This window comes from Microcebus murinus, chromosome 15 (assembly GCF_040939455.1).
Source record: "Microcebus murinus isolate Inina chromosome 15, M.murinus_Inina_mat1.0, whole genome shotgun sequence".
NCBI classification, from domain to species: Eukaryota; Metazoa; Chordata; class Mammalia; order Primates; family Cheirogaleidae; genus Microcebus; species Microcebus murinus.
In genome coordinates, this window is record NC_134118.1 from 28,213,398 (window position 1) to 28,238,824 (window position 25,427).

Below are 25,427 nucleotides of genomic sequence, written 5' to 3' on the forward strand. Positions count from 1 at the left end.
TAAGTTACTTGGATTAAGTCACTCCGTAAATTGGTGAGGCTGGGACTTGTATACTGTGAGTGACTGGGTAGATGATGGTGTCATTACCAGAATAGGGAATAAAGGAAAAGAGTTATGAGGGAAAATATGCTGAAATCAGCTGTGGACATGGGAATCTGAAGTCCTTGTGGGGCATCCATATACAGGTATCAACAGACAAGGAGGTAAACAGTCTATTCAGCATAGACTCAATGACTCAGCACTTTCACTGATCTTTTACACAAGGTTTTGTTTCATTTACCTTTCAAGCACTAGTCTAGCCTACAGATGTTTCCCATGCTCACATAGCCACTAAGGCAGTTTCTTAAACTTTAATGTATATTGTCAGGAGGAAGTTCTTTGGCTAGCGTGTGCTCCTGTGCAGGCTTTGGAAATTGGAAGAAAAGGTGAGTGGCAGTGGGCAAGTGAGACATGCTCTTTATTGTGGGGGTGGGGGTGATACCGCAGTGGCATAAAGCATGGCAGAGAACATGGCGAGTGCTTATATATGGCTCTGAACAATAGTGGCAACATGCCATGGGAAAGCGTGATCACATGGGTTCACACAGTAGGTAACACCTTGGTTACATAAGTATGCTGACTCATGCTTCCCCAGAAGGCCAGCTAGCCAGGGATTGGGGGGTAGGGCAAAAAACACTGAGGCAGTCATCTTAGTTTGGCTTAAGAAACCTGTTGCCTATACAAATGCATTTTCCCTTACACACATGCAAATAATGTGGGAAATCTTGACAAAACAAAGATTCTGATTCAGAATTCAGATTCTGATTCTGGGGTAAGCCCTGAAATTCTGCATTTTTAACAAGTTCTTGTGTGATTCTGAAGCTGCTCATCTACCACCACAATTTGAGTAGCAAGGCACTACAAAACTGTGAAAATGGCTTTAAGAGTTAGGTAGCAGCATTATTTTTCATTTTTTTTTGGTAACATTTCACAACCTTTACTATATATATTAATAGAATAGTGAACTTGCAAAATTCTGTTTTTCTTCTCATAATCTTTATTTTTGCACTTTAAATGATATTTTTAGGTTTTACATATTCACTTTGAAATGTAATATGGCTTTTAAGTCATAATTTAGTTCAAGGCAAATTGTCTCTTAATTTGAATAGTGATCTTATAAGCTACTCAGTCTTTCAAGAAATGTTTTCAGATTTAGCCTTAGGCTAAAGACTTTAGGCTAAGTTAAGCAGCTGTTAGAGATAATGAGGTACTGAGGCAGACTTTGGAAGTGGGTAGATTCAGGACATTTTGAAACATTTAAGCACTTAGGAAAAGTACCCATTGTGAAATAGTGACCTACGTCAGAGCTAGGCACAGGTACTGCTATCTCTATCCTGAAACAGTGAAGAATAAACTTGGTGAGTTGAAGGAAGATCAGGAAGACCAGTGAGCATGTGTCACAAGGATGAGGAAAATGGCAATAGATTTAAACTGGAGAGGTAAGTAAGTAGCAGCCAGACCAGGCAGAGCTTTGAAAATCAAAGCAGGGAATCTGGATTTTATTCTAAGTATACTTACAAATATTTAGGGTTTTAAGGAGCAAATTAGATGATCTTACTTATTCTCCCTTGTGAAGTTTTCCTGTTTTCTCAGATTAACAAATTCATGGTACTCTTTAAAGGTCCAGATCAAATGTCACACTCACTGTAAAGCCTTCTGTCATGTTTAGGGATTTGGTTGGTACTGTTTAACCAGCTTTTCTAGGGATGACTTCTTCCCTTTGGTTCCAATCAAGTCAAAGATGAGTCTTAGGCACATTCTGATGCTCAAATAGTTTATTCTGGCAGAGCTCTTATAAGACACATATTGAGAGGAAGCTGGTGGCATGGGCCAGATATAGTCAGGAAGTCAGATAACTGACTGGGAAAGTCTCCATCCAAAGACCACTGTCAGAGTTGGGAGATCCTTCCCCCTTTCTTATACCTGTATTAGTTCAGGCTCAGTTACCAGGTGTCCTTTCATAAAGGGAATTTTAAACTATTTGTGTAAGGGTAAGCTTTCTTATAAAGGTTCATGAAAGTTGCATCTGTGCTGAAGTGGCCTTATTTCCTGGAAATCCCTGGGACAGGGTTGAAAATCCCCAGAGCCAGGTTTTATCATGTTGCTAAGTGACATGTATTATCAGTCTTTCCAGAAGCTTGAGTGGGCCTTACAGCAATCATTACTCTTATGGCCACAATATGTCTCAGTAGTATACTACACCTTCCTCAACTTTGCTAGTACTGTCTCTCTCTTTAGTTATTCCACACAATGATTACTGAATGAAGAGAAATTTGAATTATCCCTAAATTCATGCTGCTGGTCTTAACTTTTCTGTGGAATTTCAGCCTCTTATTTTCAAATGCCTATTGGCATTTTCATTTGACTATCTGGTTTTTCTTAAAATTCAACTTCACATACTTATTATCTCTAACTTCTCCATTTTTATTACTAATATCGACTTTTAGTTTTCTTGGTCAGAAATTTAGAGCATTTTAATTTATCTCCTGATTCTGGGGATTTTCTATACTCTCCTTCATTGATTCTAGTTCTGGTTCAGATCTTTATCATCTAATTTCTGGAAAAATGCAACAAACTTTTGGCTGGCTAGAGACTCAGTTTGGCCCAAATTTCATCCCTCATCAAATCCATACTGCATATCTCTGCAAGATCATTGTCAATGAAATATCATTTGATTCATGAATTCATGCATTGTTTTATTTTTCAAGTATTTTTGCACACTGTATGACATGCCATTCTCCTGTGTAAAACCTTACTTAATGATCACATAACTAAATGAGATAGTATTTTTATCTTTATTTTACAGATAAGGAAATTGAGATTTAGGTATGTTAGGTTACCTGCTCAAGGTCATGGTTATACCAACAATGAAATGGTAGAGCTGACATCTGAACAAAGGTTTCTTTAGCTGGAAGCTCTGAGCTCTGATTAATCACTGAATTTGTAATATCTCATTTAAATTCCTGCTTCATTTTGAGGATTTCCATGCTATAGCCCACCAGTCCTAATTAACTTATCATTGCTGCTGCACTTGGATTTTCTACTCCATATTTCAAATATCTTTCTAGTTATCTCCTGGGCATTGACCGTTTTTACTTCAATTGTAAAATTGAAGTAGATTGTAGCTCCCTAAAATACCATAGACAATGTATTACACTTGTCTTGAATTTCTATGAAGGTCTACTACTATGTATGGTAAACAATAACATCTCAGTGAGTAATTTATGAAATCTTTAACAGTCTTTGGAACATACGCGTGTTAAATAAATGGTACCTACGATTGTCAAATTTAAGATCTAATAGGAAACCAGAGAATTCTGATCTCTTCCTCCGTCCTAAGAACTTTTTCTTGTCCTCTTTAAAATTCAGACTAATTGTGTCAGGCTAAGTTAGTACATTTTAGTCTCACTCCACCCTTTCTATGACGCAGTGTCAACTAGGATACAGACATTATCATAACATCAACAAGCAGCGAAATTCCATCCACCATTACTACCCTATTTTGGGAGTACTTTGGGGAAAGAAAAATGGAATAGTTGTGGTTATTTTTTTTGAAATGAGTGGTCAATGTGCTTTCTATTTATCTATAGATTGATAAATCTAACTTCATTTAACTTTAATGACGTTACTAAAATTACTAACTTTAATGAACTTCCTGGCTCAAGTTTCTGAGGTACAGAACCTCGCATTCTTCAGGCATCTCCCGTTTTATAACTCCTGCTTTACATTGGCGCTTCGAGCAGAATTGGCTTAGATCCGGCGATAAGGAAGTCTGGCCTTCTGGCCTTGCGTATACAGACATGGTTCAGACCACGCAGGGGAAACAACAGCCTTAGGGCCTCCTCTGTCCTGATTTCCAAAAAGTCCTGAGCGTCCGTCCCAGTCCTCGGTGAGCGCCGTCGCGCCGTCGCGCCACATACGTCACACGCTCTCCCGGAAGCGCCGGCGAGAAAGCGACGGGGGCGTGTCTCTGGATCCATCTCCTCGTGTAGTTACCTGAGAAACGCGGGAAGTTGGGCCGTGGTGCCGCTGCCAGGGCTGCGGAGGTTGTTTTATTCCCCGACAAGAAAGCTGGGCTTGTCCGAGGACCTAGACCCTGAGGCCGACTCGGTCTCTGGCGCGGCGCAATGGAGGTAGTGGAGGCCGCCGCCGCTCAGCTGGAAACTCTGAAATTCAATGGCACCGGCCTTGGGGTTGGCGAAGATCCAGCGGTGCCATGTCCGGGCTCTGCTCCGGCGCTTGGGCCCCAGCCGCCGCTACAGCTGTGTGAAGGGTCCCCGGACACTGGGCAGGTCGTGGAGGCTAACCCTGCCGGGGAGCTGCCGCCGCAGCCTGCTCTGAGCGCTACCGCCGGCGGCACCCCCGCGCCGCAGCAGCCGCAGACACAACCGCTGCTCTGCGGGGACTGCGTCACCGGCCCCGGCGCCGCAGAACCAGCGCTTACCCCGGACTCGTTGGAGACCTCGGACTCGGATTCCGACTCAGACAGGTCGGGTGCCTACGGGTCCCGGGGCAGCGGGGGGAACCAGGGCCTAGGAGCCCAGGGTTGCTCACGTGGGTCCTGGAAGGTGGGGAGGTTGCTGATGGTCAGGGCACACGTGTTGACGTGTAGTTGGGACCGCCCATTACTTGCTGCCCTTCTTTGCTGATCGCTTTGTGAATATGAACTTAATTATCAGTTCTCGCTTTCTTAAATTTGGTATTCTTAAGGGTTCTATGTATGCATCGTATCATTTTTAGTTAGACTATAGAAAACCCGAGGATCTTAGATTATTTCCATAGTTACTGTTGGTATGTACCTTTGTGGTTATAACTGAGTTTTGTGTCAGGTTTGAATTTCTTTCATTAAGTTTAGTGTGTGGTCTTGTTTTTTGAACCTATTGAGGATCAGGAAAAGAATTATTTTGTGTGTTTCAAAGTTGGTTCTTGACAACTATGTTAATTTGTAAACACGTGGAAAACACGTGTTCATGGACTTAGGTAAGCAGTGTTATGTAGTATTGTTTATACTCTGCATATGTTTTATGAGAGTCTTTTCTTCCCTTGTGTCTTTTAAATTTGAAACCTCTGGCAGGAGAGGATGGCAGCATGTGAAATGTTACTAAGTCACACTGAACATTGTCTACCAAATATTTGAGTGTTATGAGGAATACTGAACAGGTGAACAAGATAAGACAACACTGGAAGGAGATGCGAGTTTTTTCAGGAAGTCATCAGCTGAGAGTAGGAGTGGAGAAGGATGAGAGTGAGGGAGAAAGTATGAATTAGACTGGGGGCGGGGAGTGAGCCAACTAAACAGGTAGGATTTCTTGGCATTATTAAGATTACAGCATAATCATCTTGTGGGATTTCAGAGTTCATTTCACTAGGAAAGTGAAGTAAGTGGTGGATGATTTGGGGCAGTTTTTGAAAGAAGACAGGATATGTCGTCAGAATAATGTGGGCAACTTAGTGTCAGGACACTACTTCTGAACCTTTGTGGGTGATGGCAGAAAGTACCAAATATTTGAAAAAGTGAAAAGAGTTACAACTTTTTGCCTGTATTAGCTAGGCAATGTTTTGATACATATATGTGGTCTTTGGTTTCAAGCTGTTGACAGTTCAGCTGGGAAGACATGATTTTCAAGGAAGTCTAGTAGCAGCCACTCTAGTAGGCTGTTTGAATAAAGTGCTGTGGGAACTGGGGAAGAAAGTAAAATCTACTTTTGGTGGATAGGGGGTGGCTTCCGAGGAGGTACTATATAGAAAATAGAAAGAATAGTATAAACCCATATAGCTACTGCCTTGATTTAACATTTATTAACATTTTACAACTATGATTTCATATATATGTATGTTATTGAACCATTTTAAAGTTATAGACATCATGATATAATACTTTATCTTTAAATATTTCAGCATGCATTTTCAACAAGAACCTTCTCTTACATAAACAATACAATTATCACACACAAAATTATTAATTTCCTTATATCTAATGTCTAGTCGTAATTTGAAAAAAAAGATAAAAAAACAAGAGCATGAACTGATTTAGGATGGAAGGTCCTGAGAAGATGAAAGTAATAGCAGTGGAATGAAGGCGTTATTGTTATGAGGAGAGGCTAGTATAGGCATCACAGTTATGCAACTGTTATAGAAAAGCTGGTAGGAAATGAGGGCCTAAATAGAGTCATAGTGGAAATAGGTGGCGGTGGAAATGAGATGAAGAGGTGGAATAGGACTGATATTTACCAACCTGAAAATAGGATTTTATCATTATTGTGAAAATGGAATAGCTCAGAATGATTCCAGGATTTCAACCTATAGTGACTGGATTGAAAAAAAAAAAACAAAAAACAACAACAATGAAATAAAATAGGAACTCAAGGAAAGAAGCAGATTCAGTTAGGAGAATGCACTTTTTTCTTCTTGTTTTTAACTTGTTGCCAGTGTGATGCGTATAGGTCATTCATATAAAAGTGGCCAGTATGTAGTCAGGGATGGAAGTGGAGTTTAGAGATGGCAAGCCTGAAGATTTAGGAATTTATCTGCACATGTGTAATGATTGAAATCATTGAGTGGATGAGGTTATCCATGCAAAGAGTACAGAGAGAGGAGAGAAAGTAACTGAGAATGGAACCTTCAAAAATATCACATAAAAAGGTTTGGAAGGAGGAGCCAGCAAACAAAACTTAAACTGAGCTGAGGGTTACTAGTAACAGGAATTTCTGTGAAAGCCAAGGTTCAAAGGAATTTTCAGAGAGTAGAGTGGTCAACATGCTTAGTAGCTTTGAGGAGTTAGCAAGTTGTCTGAAGACAGGAGAAAAATGCTTTATTGGCAATTAAGTGATTTGGTTATTGGTGACTAAGGGAGGTGCCATGCCCTGATCTCCCTTTTGTCAGTGATTTGTCACATGCTTAGTTATACTCAGATAGACGTATGATATATGAGGCTATTGTATTAAGAGGATCTGGCTTATAGCAGGAATTTTATAAATGCCATTGGTGGATTAAAGATTACTTTCTCAATACCACAGTCAGCTTCAAATTAGAACAGGAATAGTAAACATGTTAAAGTTGATATTTTCTAGTGGAATAATCTTATTTTAAAGCCATTATAATTCTGGGCTAAGTTTTTAACTTTTTCTTCCCTACAGTGAAATAGATTCAGATAGTTCAAGCTCATCCTCTTCCTCATCATCTTCGTCGTCATCTTCCTCATCATCTTCCTCTTGTATATCACTTCCTCCGGTACTGTCAGATGGAGATGATGATTTGCAAGTGGAGAAAGAAAACAAGAGTCTTCCTCTTAAAACAAAAAATGAGTTACTTCTTAATGTAAGTACTTATATTTATTTGTTAAGTTTAATTTGCATGTTTTAAAATATATTATGGTACTAATATTGATCTCATTTGGCCCATATCTACTCTGTAAATTTGTAGCCCATTCTCAACTTACTGGGCATACTTTTGCTATGCCCTGGTGTTATGTGAAAGAGGAGTGATCTGGATAATTTCTAAGGTTGCTTCTGACTCTGACATTTGATAATTGTTTTGCTAGGGTAGCAACCTCAGTTTGGAAATTTCCATTTTTTATCTTCCCTAGAAGATATTCTTATGTAGATTGCATCTGTGCTTTTTTTTGGTCTGTAAGTCAGAAAATTTTTCTGAATAGCAATTTGAAAATTTTCTTTTCAATTGATTGAATTTAGAGAAGCAAAAAATGAAATTCAAAGGGTTGAGCCTTTTAGTATTTCTATTTACTTGAAATTTTGGAGTGTTTTTGTTGTAGTTGGAGAAAATTTTATTGTAGAATGGTATTTATTTGCACTTTATAAATCTGGTTTGCAGTGACTCCTGTGGTGCTATTTTCTCTTAAATTGTAAACTGTCCCTAGGAGGATGATGGTAGTCTGGTTGAAACCTATGACCCAGGAGGAAAATCTATATTGCCATATGTTTTTCCCTCCACCTCCCCCATGTACTTTTAATTATTATTAATACATTTTAAAATTCAGTGATCACTAATCATAATTATTCTGTAAAACTTAAAATGATGAGATAGTTTAATGCACAATTTGAAAAAAATGTAAAAGCTTACAGGTCATCAGCATTTCTTTCCATTACTGTTTTGATTCTACCAATCTTAATTATTTCTCTTTTTTTCTATGCTACTTATAGTAAGAAATTTCCTGTCTCACTTATGTTTTATGTGTTGAAAACCATTGGATTTATGTGCCACTTCATCAGTGGTTCATGTTTTCATGCTACAGATGTGTCAGTATCTCTTAGTGGTCTTTTTACACAAAAGCTCCCAAATTATAATTGTTTTCTAAAAGGATTAGTAGACTTGTTTGCTCTTGTTTGCCTGTATCTTGATCACCTTTCTACATAAGTTGCCTCTTAGAGTATAAAAACCAAGAAAGAAAAAGACCACAATACTTTTAAAAATATGTATTCGTTGTTGTCTTATTTATCTTACTAGATCTGGAATTCTTACTTTGGGAATATCTTAAAATTTAATGCAAAAATAGATCAAAAGGATCTATGGCAGAAAGAGGCCAGGAGCCATGTTCTTTGAGGACTAAGTTTATAACTGACCTTTTAACTCTCATAATGCTCAGTAGAGTGCTTTACAGATAATGGGTTCTGAGTTGGAAGTAATATGAGATTATAGAATAAGTGTGTTACTAGGTATCTTTATTTATTGGTTCTTTTAAGAAATTATAGTACACCTGCCATATGCCAGGTGCTATAAAGAAGACCAATCCAGTTTGCTCTCATAGTGTCTAGTAAAGGGAGACAGACAGTAAATAAAGCAGACAAATACATTTAATTGCTAAAAGTGCTATTGAATTATGTGAATGTATGTTTGGCTCATCAGAAAATTCCACTTTACTGGGAAATAATGTTGTCAAGCTTTAAAACTTGGAACTGTGGGCTGGTCTGTTCTTTTTGTAACAGTTTTAAGAGATCTTTGAGAAGCATGGAAGAGGCAATTATAGTCTTTATTTTTTATTTTGTATTCTTAATTAGCTGTTCACTTAATATTTATAAGATTAGGAAGGAAACTCATTAGAGATTCTTAGTCCTTCATACCACTCTGCTGCTAGAGATAGTTACGGGAATAGTAAGTTCCGTGGTCTGCCCTGAATCTCTGATTTAGGATTCTGAATGTTAGGACTTCTTCAGGGTTTCAACTCTGAAGTTCAAGAGAAAAGAAAGGCTTGGTCCTGAATACCAAGGATAGTAGAGTCACAAGTACTTAATGTCTTTTGAACTCTGCTTCTTTCTCCATTGCTCAGTAGGGCTGGCAGTTTGGCCACTGATACTCTTATATGAAAGTCCCATGACTTTTGACTTTTACTGGCTTACCTGGGGCCTAGTTCACAGCCTTGAACAAATCATTGATGCCAGTGGAATGGGTATTTGGATTGCTTGGGCATGAGTCACATAGTCACTCCTCTTTGTGTGGGCATGTGTAGGAGAGTGTGAGGAGAGCATGTGTAGGAAAGTGAACACTTAAAAAGAGCACATGGGCTAGTGTGAGAGGGTGGGAATGTATCAGAGACAGTTGGCAGAAAGGGAGTGTGAATGTGTGTTTATCATGAGGAGGCTGGGGGGTTGGGTGTGGTATCAGCTCTGTATAAACCACATGGACTGGGTTCTTGTTCGCAGGAAAGGGAGGATTCTGTACATTCCAGAAGGGGATGCTGTGTAGACAGCAATAATTGTACTCTAGAGGGAAAGAGGGAAATAATTGGAAATAGTTATCATGTATCTTTTTACCTTCAGCTTCCTCATGAACTGGCTAATTAGTGTTATATTTCTTTGCTCACTTTTGGGACAGGTCTAAGCTAAGTAGCTTAGATTTTTTTTTTCCCTGGGAAAATGACAATCTACTCCTGGGAAGTGTTCCTTCTTTTGTTGAAACTAGTCCTAGTGGTGTGGTATGGCCATTTTACTCAGGACTTCTGATATATCACTTGGACTCTTAGGCAGCAAGGGTTGTATATTTAGCTCAATGGAGCTCAATGTGTTCTAATAATTTAATTACCTAGTGAAATTTGGAAGAAAATTAATGAACTATTCTATCCATCTTGTCTTTGCTAAAAGTTTTACATAAATTAAAATGTACCAAATAGTTAAAACCAATTTTAGATTTTGTGCTGGACCTGCAGGGATCTGTAGGACACAGACATGCCCAGTGTAACCTAGTTTTTGTCCAGCCTCTTTCTAAAGTGTGTCATCTTCTAGGCAGCTTTTTATTGTCATTCAGGCTTGCTGAGCTTAATTTTCACCTCCATTTAGTCTGCTCCTCAAGCAAGATGTTGCCTCTCTGAGCCTATGTGTTTAAATCTTTTCCATTATGGAAAGTTAGATCCTGGTGATCTAACTACTAACTATGCAGATCTTTAGTTATAGGTATATTGGATCTACAATGAGGTAACTTTTTGATTGCTCTTTTAAAATTAAACCTTAGAAAGATGCAAGTTTTTAAAAATTGGGTTATAACCAAATCTTATCATCCTAAGAAGATTTGGTTGTAACCCAATTTTTTTTTTTTTTTTAAGTTGGGGTGTGGTGAAGGGGGGGTGCAAAAAGCATTAGTAAGTGAAAGGGGCATTGAGAGAGGAGGGTCTTAATTGTCTCTCTTCATAATGTCACAATTATATATTAAATTTAACCAAGTAGAATTATTCTTTTAAACATAAATCCTTATTTAATGCTGAGAAGATTCATATACAGCCTACACAGTAACTGTCAAGTAGCATACATTTTATAGCTTTGGAACTATGTTAAACCACATAAGATTTATTCAGTGTTTCAGTGAATTGCAAAACTAGGTTCTTTTTGAAAAATTTTCACAGCAGTTTATGTCCTGAACTCTTCATTCACATACCTCAAATGTAATTGAAAATATCGAGTCATAAGAACACTAAGATTTAATCAGAAATGAGTTTTGTAAATTAGTGCCCATTGTTTTCTCTTCTGAAAACCTGAAAGGTTTAACATTACATTTTAGTATTAGCAGTACAGTGCTTGTGGGGATCAGAAATGGATAATACTTAAGTAGGGATAATATCATGTATTTTGGCATATAATGTAGCATAACCAAGAAGAAAATTTAATGCTTGTAGGCAGTTCTTGGGGAAATTTAGCCTTTGTAATTTGAAGACTGCTTATTTTATATTATAAAAGAAGTGTAGTTTGTAGTTAGGTTGAGTACACTGTATTTTTTTCTGATCCTGGCATTGCAGACACATTCTAAAATATTCTAACATGAAAGAATAGAACTATCTGGGCCACCCAAGTGGTTAGACATTGCAGTGTAATATTTCATGATTGTTGGATCTCCCATCATTTATGAAAAATTACACATTGATCTACATGTAATAAATACTGATTGAATGTGTCATTTTCAAGACCTAACTTGCTTATAAGTTTTGTCCTAAATGCAGGCCTCTTTCAACTTATTCATTTATGACTATAGGTGTATTTGGAATTATTACATTCTATTTTAGAATACTGATGGCATTTATTAACATTCTTGTCAAAATGCCTGGTATTTAAGTATTGGCTTATATACTTCAAAGGAGATAGTTTTTCATTAATATTTGATGTTCTTAAAAAAATAATATTCAGGTTTTTTAAAAAGTTAAAAATTTTTACTTCATTGTGCAAAATTATTTCAATAAAGCTTACAAGAGGCATGAATGGTTCCTTAAATTTCAAATAAATACTGTTTCATCCAGCAGAGTATCCATATATGTCCTGTGTATATACATATGAAATTTTTATTACGTAGAAAGATTCCATTTTTTGTATTCCCCCATTCCCCAGTAGATTTTAATAAGTGAATTCTACTGATTGCTTTTGAGGATAAAGACAAATGTCTGTTAGAGAGTAATGTAGGTAGAGAGTGAGCATACACACTTGCACTGCAGTCATCAAGGAAGGCCTCATGGCTTGAACTGAGACTGAACGATGGATTGGAAAGGGGACATCTATAGAAAGATGACAAGTGAAGAGCATGTGAACTTTCCCAAGGAAAGGACCAAGTCTGTCACATGACAGTTGTATTCCAAGTGTTAGTTACGTAGAAGGGGATCAAGCAGTGTTTGTTAATTCATTCCATACAGCTAACATTGTCAATTCTCAAATGAACACTTTTTTCACCTTTTAACATTTCTTAAAAATTTGAGCTAATAATCTATGGCATTTTACTTGGCAGTGCTTTTTTCTTAATGGTAATATAAAACCTATGTCCTAGAGTTGATGGGATATGGAATCCTCAACATAAAAAGTATGCTTAAAGTTATATTCACTGTTGCAGATTTTTTCCTTATTGAGTTGGAATATAATTTTATTTCAGTTTTATATTTATATGAGTCAATTTTTGAAGGTGTTTTTATGCATTTTATTTCTGTGACCGTAATTTTAGAGAAAAACGGGATGAGAATGTATTCATTTAAAAGAAATATTAAAGACACTTCAAAGAAGTGTCAAAAAAATTTTCATTTTTTAGGTGAAAATATTTAATGGGCTAGTCTAAGTTTAGTGTCATATACAATAGGGAAATTAATGAAGGCATTAGTGCTTATTGGTGATAAATAATCTGAGTTCCATGGAAAGTTGTAAAATTACTTTCCTTGGAGAAGTTGATGAATTAGACTAAATGTTAAATATGGTCATAGTTGATGCAAAGCATACAGGTGTACAGACCTAATCCACTTTTTTCCCCCAATATGTTTTACCAGCTATAGGAAAAAAAAAAAAAATCAGTCATGGCTCTCAGTACTCCAGGGACTGGATCCTACTTTCCAACCATATCTGAAAAGTGAAGGCTCACCTAATAGCATCAGGTAATTGGCTACCACATGCATGTCATCCTCTGTTCTTGGGTAATCTGAGAAAAGTGGTCAGGTAATATCATTCCACCTTCCTCACTTTTCTCAATTCTCTCAAAACTAATACCAAAAGGAATTAATTTCCATTTGGAATGTTTGATTTCTTCCCCTACCACCCTGTGCTGCTCATTTTCCATATTTATGAGTGAAAATCCAATTCAAGTTTCTTTACATAATTTTGCCTTAGAAGATCATCAAATTACTGATTTTTTTCTTGCACAATACTAAGCCTTCGAAAGAACTAGCGAAGTCAAGGCTATCATAAACTATGAAGTGTCATCGTTGCAAATGGCTACTTTTGACAAATTAACTCCTTCCACTTTTGCACTGGAAGTTTTAGACAGCTATTTTTTGACTGATAAGTCTATAAGTTAATTTTACTTGGATAGATTTTTAATGTTATGTGCTATTCATTTGAATATTTGGTTTAACTGAGTAATGTTGTAGGCCATACCAATGGTAGAGAATCAGAATATAATAATATTCATAAACCACAGACAGTAATTGGTCTTTCATGGATATTTCAGAAGTGTGGTTAGGCTCTTGCATTTCTTTAATACCATAGTTACGAGATTCTCTTATCACAGAATGATATATATTAATGTGCAGTTGACTACATGCAGTTGAACATTTTTAAAAATTGTGTTGTTAGCCATTTGTATTACTATTTAGAAATTTTGCCCATTTTCCTTACTTTTTGTAGATAAAAAATAGATACCAGAAAGAAAGTAACTTGCCTGAGGTCACATACGTTGGATGGAGCACATTCAGAACTAGTTAATAGGTACATTTCAGACTGCTGTGTTTTTAGTATTTGTGGAAATGTGCATAGCAACATTGGAATCTGGTCTTTTGAACTTTTTGATTATTTAGTTCTGAATAATAATAATTAGCATATTTTGTCAGGGTGAAGGGCAATTATATCATCCAATGTAAGCCTTTTAAAATTGTGTTCGTTTGGATCATATTACCTGTTTAATAAATCCTTTAACTTGAAACTGTGGAGTGTGTAGGAAATGAATGATTGCATTTCTTTAGTATGTTGAATTTTAGTTCATTTGCCAAATGCTGTGATGTGTCTGGGGGTTTTTATTTCCATGCAGCCTTTTCATTTGTTGGTGATGTGAATGAAATATTTTTCTTCCTTTCCTTGCCTACTCTTTGTTGTTATGTATAGAAATATTGAATAAATATGTCCAGAAAAACTATTTGTACTGTTCTTTTTGAATCAGTAAAAATTTATAATATTAATTTTATACACATGATAGCATAGATATTTATCTCTAATTGCAGATAATATACATCCAAAACAGGCTTTTAGTTTCATTTTTTAATTTTGGGAAACAACAAGATGAAAATATAGATTTATCATAAATCTTTATGTCCTAAGTATAGTATTCAGGTTAGCCATAAGTTTTCATAGTAATATAGTGCATGATATTATAATGTGGTCTTAAAATTATGCCTGTATTAATGGCTAGAAATACATTGATGCTGTTAATACCTGGCTATTTGTTTTATAATGGAGGATTCCTTTGATGTGTGTGAATATAAAGCAGTGCTGCAGTGATGGGAATGTCTATATCAATGCCATCTTGATACTGTAACCATTGAGCACTTGAAATGTGGCTAGTGTCACTGAAGATCGAATTTTTAATTGATTTAATTTTTATTAAATTTAAATTTGTATCTAGTATTGGATAAGTAAAATAAAAAGAGTCTTTTCCATCCATTCATCCTTTCCACAATGGTTGTAGGGTAATCCAGTCTCATACTTTAATCTTCTTAACCTGCATTAAATCGCCGCCTTGTTTTTTATTTTCAGTATACTTGATTTTTCCTCACTATATGATGAACAAGGTCTTTCTAGCCAAGGCCTCCCTCCTCACCTTGACCTTCTATGTTTTCAGTTTATCAGTATGTCTTTTACTTCTGATTCTTTATATCCTGTGTGCACTGTCAAAAGGATAATGTCTCTCAGTATGTGTTCTGGCCATTTTTTCCCCTTGTTGGAGTGTGTCTATGTGTTTTTCTTCTTTGGATCATGTACATACCCTTTCCCCACACATGGAAAAGCAAAGTAGTTGATTTTTATTTCCTTGAAGATTATGTGCCTGAGGAGATTTACTCACTTTGTGCTAAGGGCAACTGCTGTGTTATCAGGAAGCTAAGTGTTAATCTAGTAATCATAATAATGTTTGCTGCTGCAAACCAGAGGCTGTATGTAGTCCTAGGCAGTTAAGCTTAGAAACCTGCCCTTTTTATTTTATTTTTGGGAAGATTGGATTTAGGTCTTTTTCATTCCTTGAGGTTTATATATTGAATTATATTTTCATTATCTGATATTTGTTCTGACTGAAAAAGACTATGGCTTCTGAGATTTTTGTTTAGCATGGCCTGATGAGGTAGGTCAGTTCATTTAATAAATATATACTAGACACCTACTGTATGCTAGCTATCTTCTTGGGTACTATAGCAATCAGCAAGGCTAACCAGGTCCTAGTTATGGTTGGATTTATTGTCTTGTTAGGGAAATAGATGTTAATCCTGTAAACAAAATGTTAGATGATAATGTGTTCAGAAGAAAGAAAAACAGTGAGATAACTTGATAAAGAATGCCTAGGGGTCTTGGTAGTGGTGCAGTACTTTAGATTTAGTAGTTAGGGAAGAGTTGGTGCGGTTTGGCATCCGTACATCAAGACAAAATTTTATTAATATATTTCCCCTTCTGAGATGGCAATCCAAGGAAGTTCCCCTTTGAAGCTTCTAGAGATCTGTCCCTTTGAACCTAGTAAAGTTTGTGTCTTTGAACCTACTAGAAATTTTTATGTAAAACATATCTCTTAGGTGAATTCTTATTTATGGAGTTTGGGAAATTTTCCCCTTTTTATCCTCTTCTCTTAGTATGCTCATTTAAAATAGTTCTGTTTTCTCTTGATTCAGTCAAGGGAAATATCTGTCATTCTCAAAATAAATATATACTGTCAGTCAAGGGAAATATCTGTCAGTCAAGGGAAATATGTGTCATTCTCAAAACAAATATATACTGCTTACTTAACTGGACTATCACAGGCAAACTGTAACAGGCTCTCAACATATTGTACAAGCTTGGTTGCTCTTGTCTCTCACATGTTTTATGGACAATATTTGGTTCTTTATATACTTTTTATGTTCTGTGAAGTATTTGGGATAGAGATTGCATGCACATCACTTTTGTAGGTAGATCTGTTACTATCAAGCAGCTGAATGCCTTCATTGGCCTTTTTTAGGAATGCTGAGGAAACTGTATATACATTCCTGTGTTATAAGGTACTAGGATTGGAATTAGAAATGTGGTGATCAAAGATAGCAGTATGTATATTTTTTCTCTAAGTTTGATTTCACATGAAATCAGATATCCTCCACATTTGTAGGCAAAATTTTTCATTCTTTTAATAATATATAGGTGAAAAGCAAGGTAACAACAGGAATTAAAGGGGCCTGCCAGACTCTGTTCTTGACTATAAACGTGACTCCCTGCCTCACTATGAATATTATGGCTTTGTATATCTTCCCTAATCTTCATGTGGGTGTCTCATAGTACTTCTTGGAGCAGAACATCAGGACCTCTTCAGACCCTGTAGACTAAACTAATCAACTTATAGAAACCTATGTTATCATGTTGTCAAAATGATGAAAAGACATGATAAAGTTCAACAGTCATTTCTGATTTAAAAAATTTTATAAAATAGGAATAGATGGATACTTTCTTAATCTTATTAATAAGAAATTTTAATCAGAGTGCATCAATATACTTAGCATTTGAAACATTCCTAATAGAAATAATGGCATTAATTGACACTTGAGGTTCTGAAAACCAGTATCATTTGAAAAGTGAAAAATATGATGATTAATGTTGAAAGGGGGGGGCAACTTCTTTTTTTGAAGATATGGTTACATAGTGAATACATAAGAAAATCACTAGAAATAAATTTCACCATGATGTTTTCTTATGTTCAAATAATACCCTATAAAGAATCCATTTATAATAACAATAAAATGTATTAAGTAGGAATTTATAATAGCAAGTAATGTGTAAAATAGCTTGGAGTAAGTCTAAGCATTTATGTAGGACCTATACAAAGACAACTATAATTAAATGTGATCTAAATCAATACTAGTAGCAATAATATGACAAAATGACTCTAAAGTTTATCTAGTGAAATAAACGTGAGTACAGTTAGAAAAAGTCAAAGGAAAAAAATATTGTTGGAGCTGATAGGGGAACTAGCCCTTCTTCCCAAATATTTCAGTCTGTTATGAAAGCCACAGTTGTTAAATAATGACACTGAAATAGATCAGTGAAATTAAGTGGAGATTTCAAATAAGAAAACCTCAAATATGTAAGTGCATTTAGTACAGGTTAAAGTTTGTTTTTCAAGTCAGTGGGGGGAAAGGTGGATTATTCTACAACATAAGTGCATAACTGGTTGGTAATTTGGATAAAGATAAAGCCAATCTTTGCCTCACTTTTATATGAGAATAAAATTGTGAGTAAACCAAATAGGCAAATATTAAAAATGACTAGAAGTGAAGAAAACATCAGTGAATTTTTAAAACAATCTTGGTATAGGAAAGGCCTTTCTAAATGTGACATAAAGTTTGTTTGTTTGTTTCCTCAATAGAGAAAGGGTCCCCCTCTGTCCACCCAAGCTGGAGTGCAATGGCATGATTATAGCTCACTGCAGCCTTGAACTTGTGGACTTAAGCAATCCATGTGCCTCAGCCTCCCAAGTTGCTGGGACTACAGGTGCAAGCCACCACACTAGGCTAATTTCATTAAATAGGTTTTAAATGGTAAAAAACCTGCTGGGGGCAAGGGATTGAATATTTGCTACTTATCCGATAAAGAGTAAATGTCCTTAAAAATCTAAAGTTATCTTATAAATTAATAAAAGATAAGCCTTTCGAAAAATATGTAAACATGCACAAACAGTTCATGAACATATGAAAATGGCTAGGACACCTGCAAGGATTTTCAGTCTTCCTTATTTAATGAAGAAATTTAAGTTAAAGCAAGATACTATTTTATACCTATCAGACTGGCAAAGATTTAAAGTTTACTTGTCAAGCTGGACCCTGTGGCATGTGCCTGTAGTCCCAGCTACTCGGGAGGCTGAGGTGGGAGGATTACTTGAGCCCAGGAGTTCGGCCTGGGCAACATGGCAAGAGCTCCGCCTCAAAAAAATTAAACAAACAAATTACTTCTCAGTAATGGCAAGGGTATGGGAAAATCTTTCATACTTTGTTCATACTTTGTTTCCTACTTTGTTACATGTGAACTGATGTAACATTTTTGAAAATAAATTAGCAGTATCTGTCAAAATTTAAAATGCTCAGACCTTTTCATCTAGCAGGACCACTTGAAATAATTTATCACAGGAGTTACACAAAGATATATGTAAAAGAATGTTTGTTATATCATTGTGTGTAATAGCAAAAACTTTAAAAGGGCAGATAAATGTTGTCAGGTAACTAGTGTGTTAAATTACAGTACACCTATATAGTGGAATGTTGTAAGTGTTTAAATAAAGCTAGATATATATTTATGTTTTGGTATAGAACGATGTGTAGGATATGATGGGTAAAAAGGATACCTTGCATTCCAATATGGATATTTAAGTAAAATATTTTAAAGTTAGAAATGTAAAGTTTATATGTACATAATATATTTGAAAGATATACAGATTGTTAACAATAGCTATCTATGGGGCTTGGAACTGAATGGTTGAAAAGAATAGGATAGGGGAATTTTTGCTTTTTACTTTTTTTTTTTTTTTTTTTTTTTTTTTTTTTTTTTGAGACAGAGTCTCGCTTTCTTGCCTAGGCTAGAGTGAGTGCCATGGCGTCAGCCTAGCTCACAGCAACCTCAAACTCCTGGGCTCAAGCAATCCTCCTGCCTCAGCCTCCCGAGTAGCTGGGACTACAGGCATGCGCCACCATGCCCGGCTGATTTTTATATTATATATATTAGTTGGCCAAATAATTTCTTTCTATTTTTATGGTAGAGACGGGGTCTCGCTCAGGCTGGTTTTGAACTCCTGACCTTGAGCAATCCGCCCGCCTCGGCCTCCCAGAGTGCTAGGATTACAGGCGTGAGCCACCGCGCCCGGCCTGCTTTTTACTTTGTATCCTTCTGTACTACTTGAATTTTTCCTTTTTTAAAACAGGAACCTGTATTACTTTAATATTTTAAACAAATGACAACAAAAAAACCCAAAACAGTAAGAGTTTAGATTTATGTCAAAGCATAAAGATTATATTACATGAACCTTTATTCCTAGTAACAGAAAATATAATACTTGGAGTCTTTTGTTGTGGTTAAATAGCACTTATTTGAGAATAACATTGATTTTGGACATATGATCTTCCCTTCCACCCAGTTCAGAGGTTTTCCAAAAGATATAACAGCATTTTATTTCTTGGAGACATCCCTGCCTTTTCTTCTACTCCTGACTTTATTTAACTAATCAGCTTTAGAAGTCCAAGCATAATGACAATTTTTACTCTATATCTTACCATAATTTGGCTAGGTATTGGAGCAGATTTTGTCACTGGACTTCTTCATTAGCAAATGTCATTCACCACTTGTAAGAGGCACCTCTTCCAGAACCAGAATCAGTGTGTGACTCATTTCATAGCTGCCCTCTAAAATATCAGTAAAGCCCTCTTCTTTACAATTCTCCAACATTATAGTTCTCCAGTCTTCTGTTTAACAAGATGTGAGGTTTCTTTAACCAAGAACTTCTATTAAAAGGCCTATTCAATGTCACATGTTCTTTTAACACTTTGTTGTAACAACTGAACTCCCTTCTCTGTTCTGATACATACATGGACCACTTTCAAACTATGGTCTTGTGAAGAGGAAGATTCTCATGTTTAACATATTAAACTAGCAAGTAGCTGTCCTCTCTTTGAAAGCATTCTGAGAGATAAAACACATCATTTCCTCCAACACCAGGCAGAGTAATCATGCAGAGGCAAGTGGCTGACTTTCTTCTGCATCAAGTTGATTGAGACCCTAGTGTGACTCTTCGTCAGTAATCATTTATCAGAATATGGCATGTCCCAGAAGCAAAGTATATTTTAGATGTCTGCTTATCAACTTTGGTTCAGTGATTTTGTTAAAAACCTAGTCTAAATTCCCCTGAGGTGAATTTGATTACTCATGATACATTCATCTGCAGTGTACTTTATAATATTTAAGTTTTCCTGCCTTTTCCAACATTTCTCCAAAAGTTATCCTTCTCCCAAATTAAATCCTACCATGCCATTGATAGGGTCTTTGTATTTTCAAGCCTTCTTAAAGAAAACTTTCCTTCTGAGAGTTAATGTCACTTGGCAAAGGTCAAAAACAGAAGGCTCTGTTTATTTAATCTAAAGACTAAGGTCAGTTTTATTCTTAGATGCCTCTTCAGCTTCTTTTCTACTTCAATATCTAGTTTCTATAGCAACTGAGATACAGTATGCAGCTGGTCCAGAAGAGAGAAATCTTTAGGTATAAAGAAATTTATTTTTAACCTAGATAGAGAAAGGACCAGGCAGCACCTTTACTTTACAGGCTGAAGCCTGTATCCTGTTTCCAAGAATTCAGTGTTTGACTGATAGGTATCATTTCCTTTTTTCCTGAAGAGGCCAGGCATTCACCTCTTCTTCACATAGCCCCAAAAGAGATTGCTACTTTTATGTACTACCGTTTAATCATAGTCTAGTTAATTAATTAGCAAAATTAACAAGATAGCTGAGAGAGAACTTCTGTGGAGAAATTATACTTACCAGTAGAATTATTTCTCCTCAAATGGAATGTCTCTGGATTCCTTAATAATAGCTTTTTGGGGATGGGAGCATTTTTTTTTTTCAAGTGTGATTGGAAAAGTCTAGAATAGTATTTATGTCTGTATTCTTAGTCTAATTAGATTTAGGGTATATAATTTCTAGACCCATTGAGTCACTTAGGTGGGGAGATGTTGGAGGTGGGAGAAATGCTATCAGAATTCCATGTAACCATTGAAAAAGGATAATATTAAAGAGATTTTTTTTAATTTCAGCATATTATGGGAGTACAAATGTTTAGGTTTCATATATTGCCTTTGCCCCCCTGAGTCAGAGCTTCAAGCGTGTGCATCCCTCAGGCAGTGTGCACCACACCCATTAGGTGGGAATATGCCCATTCTCTTCATCCTCTTCCCTTCTGCCAGACACCCAATGAATGTTACTACTATATGTGCACAGAAGTGTTGTTCAATGCATACCAATTTGATGGTGAGTACATGTGGTGCTTGTTTTTCCATTCTTGTGATACTCCACTTAGTTGAATGAGCTCCAGCTGTATCCAGGATAATACAAGAGTTGCTAGATCACCATTGTGTTTTGTGGCTGAGTAGTATTCCATGGTATACATATATCACATTTTATTAATCCACTCATGTATTGATGGACACTTTGGTTGTTTCCACATTTTTGCTATTGTGAATTGTGTTGGTATAAACATTTGAGTGCAGATGTCTTTTGGACAGAATGTCTTTTTTTTCCTTTGGGTAGATGGCCAGTAATGGGATTGCTGGATCAAATGGTAATTCTACTTTTAGCTCTTTGAGGTATCTCCATATTACTTTCCACGAAGTTGTACTAGTTAGCAGTCCCACCAGCAGTGTAGGAATGTTCCTGTCTCTCTGCATCCATGCCAACATTTATTGTTTGGGGGCTTTTTGATAAAAGCCATTCTCATGGGAGTTAAGAGATATCTCATTGTGGTTTTGATTTGCATTCCTCTAATGATTAGAGATGTTGAGCATTTTCTCATGTGTTTGTTGCTCATTTGTCTTCTTTTGAAAAGTTTCTGTTCATGTCCTTTGCCTACTTTTTAATGAGTTTGTTTGATTTTCTTGCTGCTTTTCCTGAGTTCTGTATAGATTCTAGTTATCAGCCCTTCATCAGATGTGTAGCATGCAAATATTTTCTCCCATTCTGTAGGTTGTCTGTTTGTTCTTGTGATAGTTTCCTTGACTATGCAGAAGTGTTTTAATTTGATCAGGTCCCATTTATTTATTTTTGTTGTTGCTGTGATTGCCTTTGGGGTCTTCTTCATAAATTCTTTCCCTAGGCTGATGTCTGTAAGATTTTTTCCATCATTTTCTCCTGGAATTTTTATAGTTTTATGCATTAGGTTTAAGTCTGTTATCCACCGTGAGTTGATTGTGAGAGATGCGGATGCTATTTCAGTCTTCTACATGTATCTATCCAATTTTCCCAGCACTGTTTATGAAATAAGGGTTCTTTCCCCCAGTGTGTGTTTCTGTATGCTTTGTCAAAGAGTAGATGGCTATATGAGGATGGTTTTTTTATCTGAGTTTTCAGTTCTGTTTCATTGGTCTATGTCTCTGTTCTTGTGCCAATACCATGCTATTTTAGTTACTATAGCCTTGTAGTAAAGCTTGAAGTCTGGTAAATTGATGCCTCCCAATTTGTTCTTTTGCTTAAGATTCCTTTTGCTATATGGAATATTCTCTGGTTCCATATGAAGCATAGAATTATTTTTTCTAGATCTGCAAAAAATGATGTTGGTATTTTAATGGGGAGTGCACTGAATCTGTAGATCACTTTGGGTAGTATAGATGTTTTAACAATGTTGATTCTGCCAACCCATGAACATGGTATGGTTTTCCACCTGTTTATGTCCTCTGCTATTTCCTTCCTCAGTGTTTTATAATTCTCCCTGTAGAGTTTTTTCAACTCCTTAGTTAAATATATTCCTAGGTATTTTACTTTCTTTTTTGCTATTGTGAAAGTTCTTTGATTTTATTTTCAGTTTGACTATTGTTGGCATATAGGAATACTACTACTGATTTGTGTACATTGATTTTATAACCTGAGACTTTGCTGAATTTCTTTATCAATCTAGTAGTCTCTTGGCAGAATCTTCAGGGTTTTCCAGATGTAAGATCATATCATCAGTAAAGAGTGATAGTTTGAGTTCTTCTTTCTCTATTTGAGTTACCTTTGATTTCCTTCATTTGTCTGATTGCTCTGGCTAAGCACTTAATGTTATGTCTTCAGAGATGTGTATTGCATTTTAAATGGGAAGTTTATATCTGATTTTTTAAAGGTAAATTATTGAAGCTCGAGGAAGATTAATGTTTTTTTTATATTATAGGAGCTACCTTCTGTTGAAGAACTCACCATTATTCTGCCTGAAGATATTGAATTAAAGCCTCTTGGGGTGGTTTCAAGCATTATTGAACAACTAGGTATGTAAATTTTTAAATAAAAATTACCTATATCTAATCATGCACAAGGACAGGGACTTTATGTAGTAAATTTTCTTTAAGTGTATAATAACATTTTATTTTATGGCCATTAAGTTTGAAGGAGCAGAATTCAGTTTTCACTTATACAAATGATACATAATTTATTTATACAAATTTAAAAGTTTGCTTTTTACTGACATACTTTCTCCAGAAGGTATGTCTTTGATTTGGTATATTAGTTTTGTAATACTCCTATAACAAATTACCACAAAGTTGGTAATTTACAACAGCACAAATTTATTTTCTTACAATTCTATAAGCTGTAAGTCTTAAATGGGTCTCAGTGGGCTAAAATCGGGGTGTCTAGCAGGGCTATGTTTCTTTCTGTAGGCTCTTGGGGAGAATCCACTTCCTTATTTCCTTTGGCCTCTAGAGTCTGCCCATGTTCCTTGGCTTATGGCATTCTTTTTTCATCCTCAAAGCGAATGATGTAGCATTTCTCTTTGAGCCTTCTTCCATTATCACATCTCTCTCTGACCATATCTGGAAAGGTTCTCTGCTTTTAAGAACTTTTTTTTTTTTTGAGTCAGAGTCTCACTCTATTGCCCGGGCTAGAGTATTGTAGTGTCAGCCTAGCTCTCAGCCACCTCAAACTTCTGGGCTCAAGTGATCCTCCTGCCTCAGCCTCCTGAATAGCTGGGACTACAGGCATGCACCACCATGCCCGGCTGATTTTTTCTATATATTTTAGTTGGCCAATTAATTTCTTTTTATTTTTAGTAGAGGTGGGTCTCGCTCTTGATCAGGCTGGTCTCGAACTCCTGACCTCGAGTGATCCGCTCGCCTCAGCCTCCCAGAGTGCTAGGATTACAGGCGTGAAACATGGCGCCCGGCCTTTTAAGAACTTTTTACATTGAGCTTATCTGTATAATTTAAGATAATTTCCCCTGTCTTATGGTTTTTAACCTTATTCACATATGCAAAGGCTTTTTCTTAAATGTAAAGTAACATATTTACATATTTCAGGGATTAGATGGCAGATATCTTTGGGGGGGGTTATTCTGCCTACAACCTTTGATTCTATCTTATAAACATGTAAATTAAGAAAGTTCCGTAATTTAACACTGTTATTAATGACATGAAATATGAAGCTGTTGGATTATGTGAGAACTGGATGTTTTAAATTTCTTTATCCCCCACATATGAGGTAGGTTTATGAGAAGCCTTGAAGTTAATGTAGGTACCATGAATTCATAGCAAGACACACCTAATAATAACAGAACTCAACACTGACCAAGTCATAGGATTTTAGAACTGTTAAAGGATCCAGATTGCCCACCAACCCCTTTAGTTTATAGGACCTATGGAACACAGAATAATTGAAGTTATTTGCTCTTATATCAGTTGTATAATGAATCTGTAGTAGAAATGGGACTTTATCTTTTGACATTTTTTCCTAGCGGTGTCCATATCAATATTTTTTAAAATTAATACTTACATAATTTTATAATTTTTCAATTAATCAAAATTCAGATTAAGCTGTTTTTTCAAAAATCATATTATTAAAATTCTTTACATGATTCCCAAGTAATAATTTACTAGTTTCTGAGTTCTCTTATGTTGTTTAATAGTATGCATAGATAAATCAAATAGGTAACTAATTTCTCGATTATGTAGTATGCATTGAGCATTTATTAGACTTGATATATACAGAAAAATTTTAGGCCATAATGTTAATTCTCAAGGAATTAAATGTAAACTATATAATATACATGGAATAGTGATTTTTAAAGATACTGGATTGACTAACACATTGTAATAGACTAACAGAATTCTCAACCTGATAAGAAAAAGTGAATGAATCAAAATCAACACTTGCTACTATTGCATACTGTGTGTTTTGAAAGCCTAGAATATCTAACATTTGGACCAAGTTATAAAAAAATAAAACATAAGTACTAGTCCATTAGGCAAAAATAATCTATGAATTCAAATAAGAACCTAAAGATGAAAGGGGCTAATGAGATAATACCCATCTAGATAGAAGTGGAGATATGGCATGGAATTAATTATCTTGTCCTAGTTCATTCTTTCAGAGTATTACTTTGAGAGCCTTTGAACATTTTTATCAATATATGGTACAAACTCTTGAGTTTATGTATACCCATCTACCTGAAATTACCTGACATGTAAGAATTAATTGTCGAAAGAGA

At 35.9% G+C, this 25,427-nt stretch overlaps 1 protein-coding gene across 1 annotated transcript in view; it reads left to right on the forward strand.

The window, feature by feature from the left end:
* Positions 1 to 3,979: 3,979 nt before the first annotated feature.
* Positions 3,980 to 25,427, forward strand: part of NAF1 (nuclear assembly factor 1 ribonucleoprotein) — a 37,980-nt gene continuing 16,532 nt past the window's right edge. Inside the window, exons 1-3 of the mRNA XM_012735598.3 lie at positions 3,980 to 4,528; positions 7,176 to 7,356; positions 23,121 to 23,214. Of these exons, the coding sequence (XP_012591052.1) occupies positions 4,167 to 4,528; positions 7,176 to 7,356; positions 23,121 to 23,214 (637 nt within the window). The 5' untranslated portion in view covers positions 3,980 to 4,166. The remainder of the gene's footprint in view (positions 4,529 to 7,175; positions 7,357 to 23,120; positions 23,215 to 25,427) is intronic.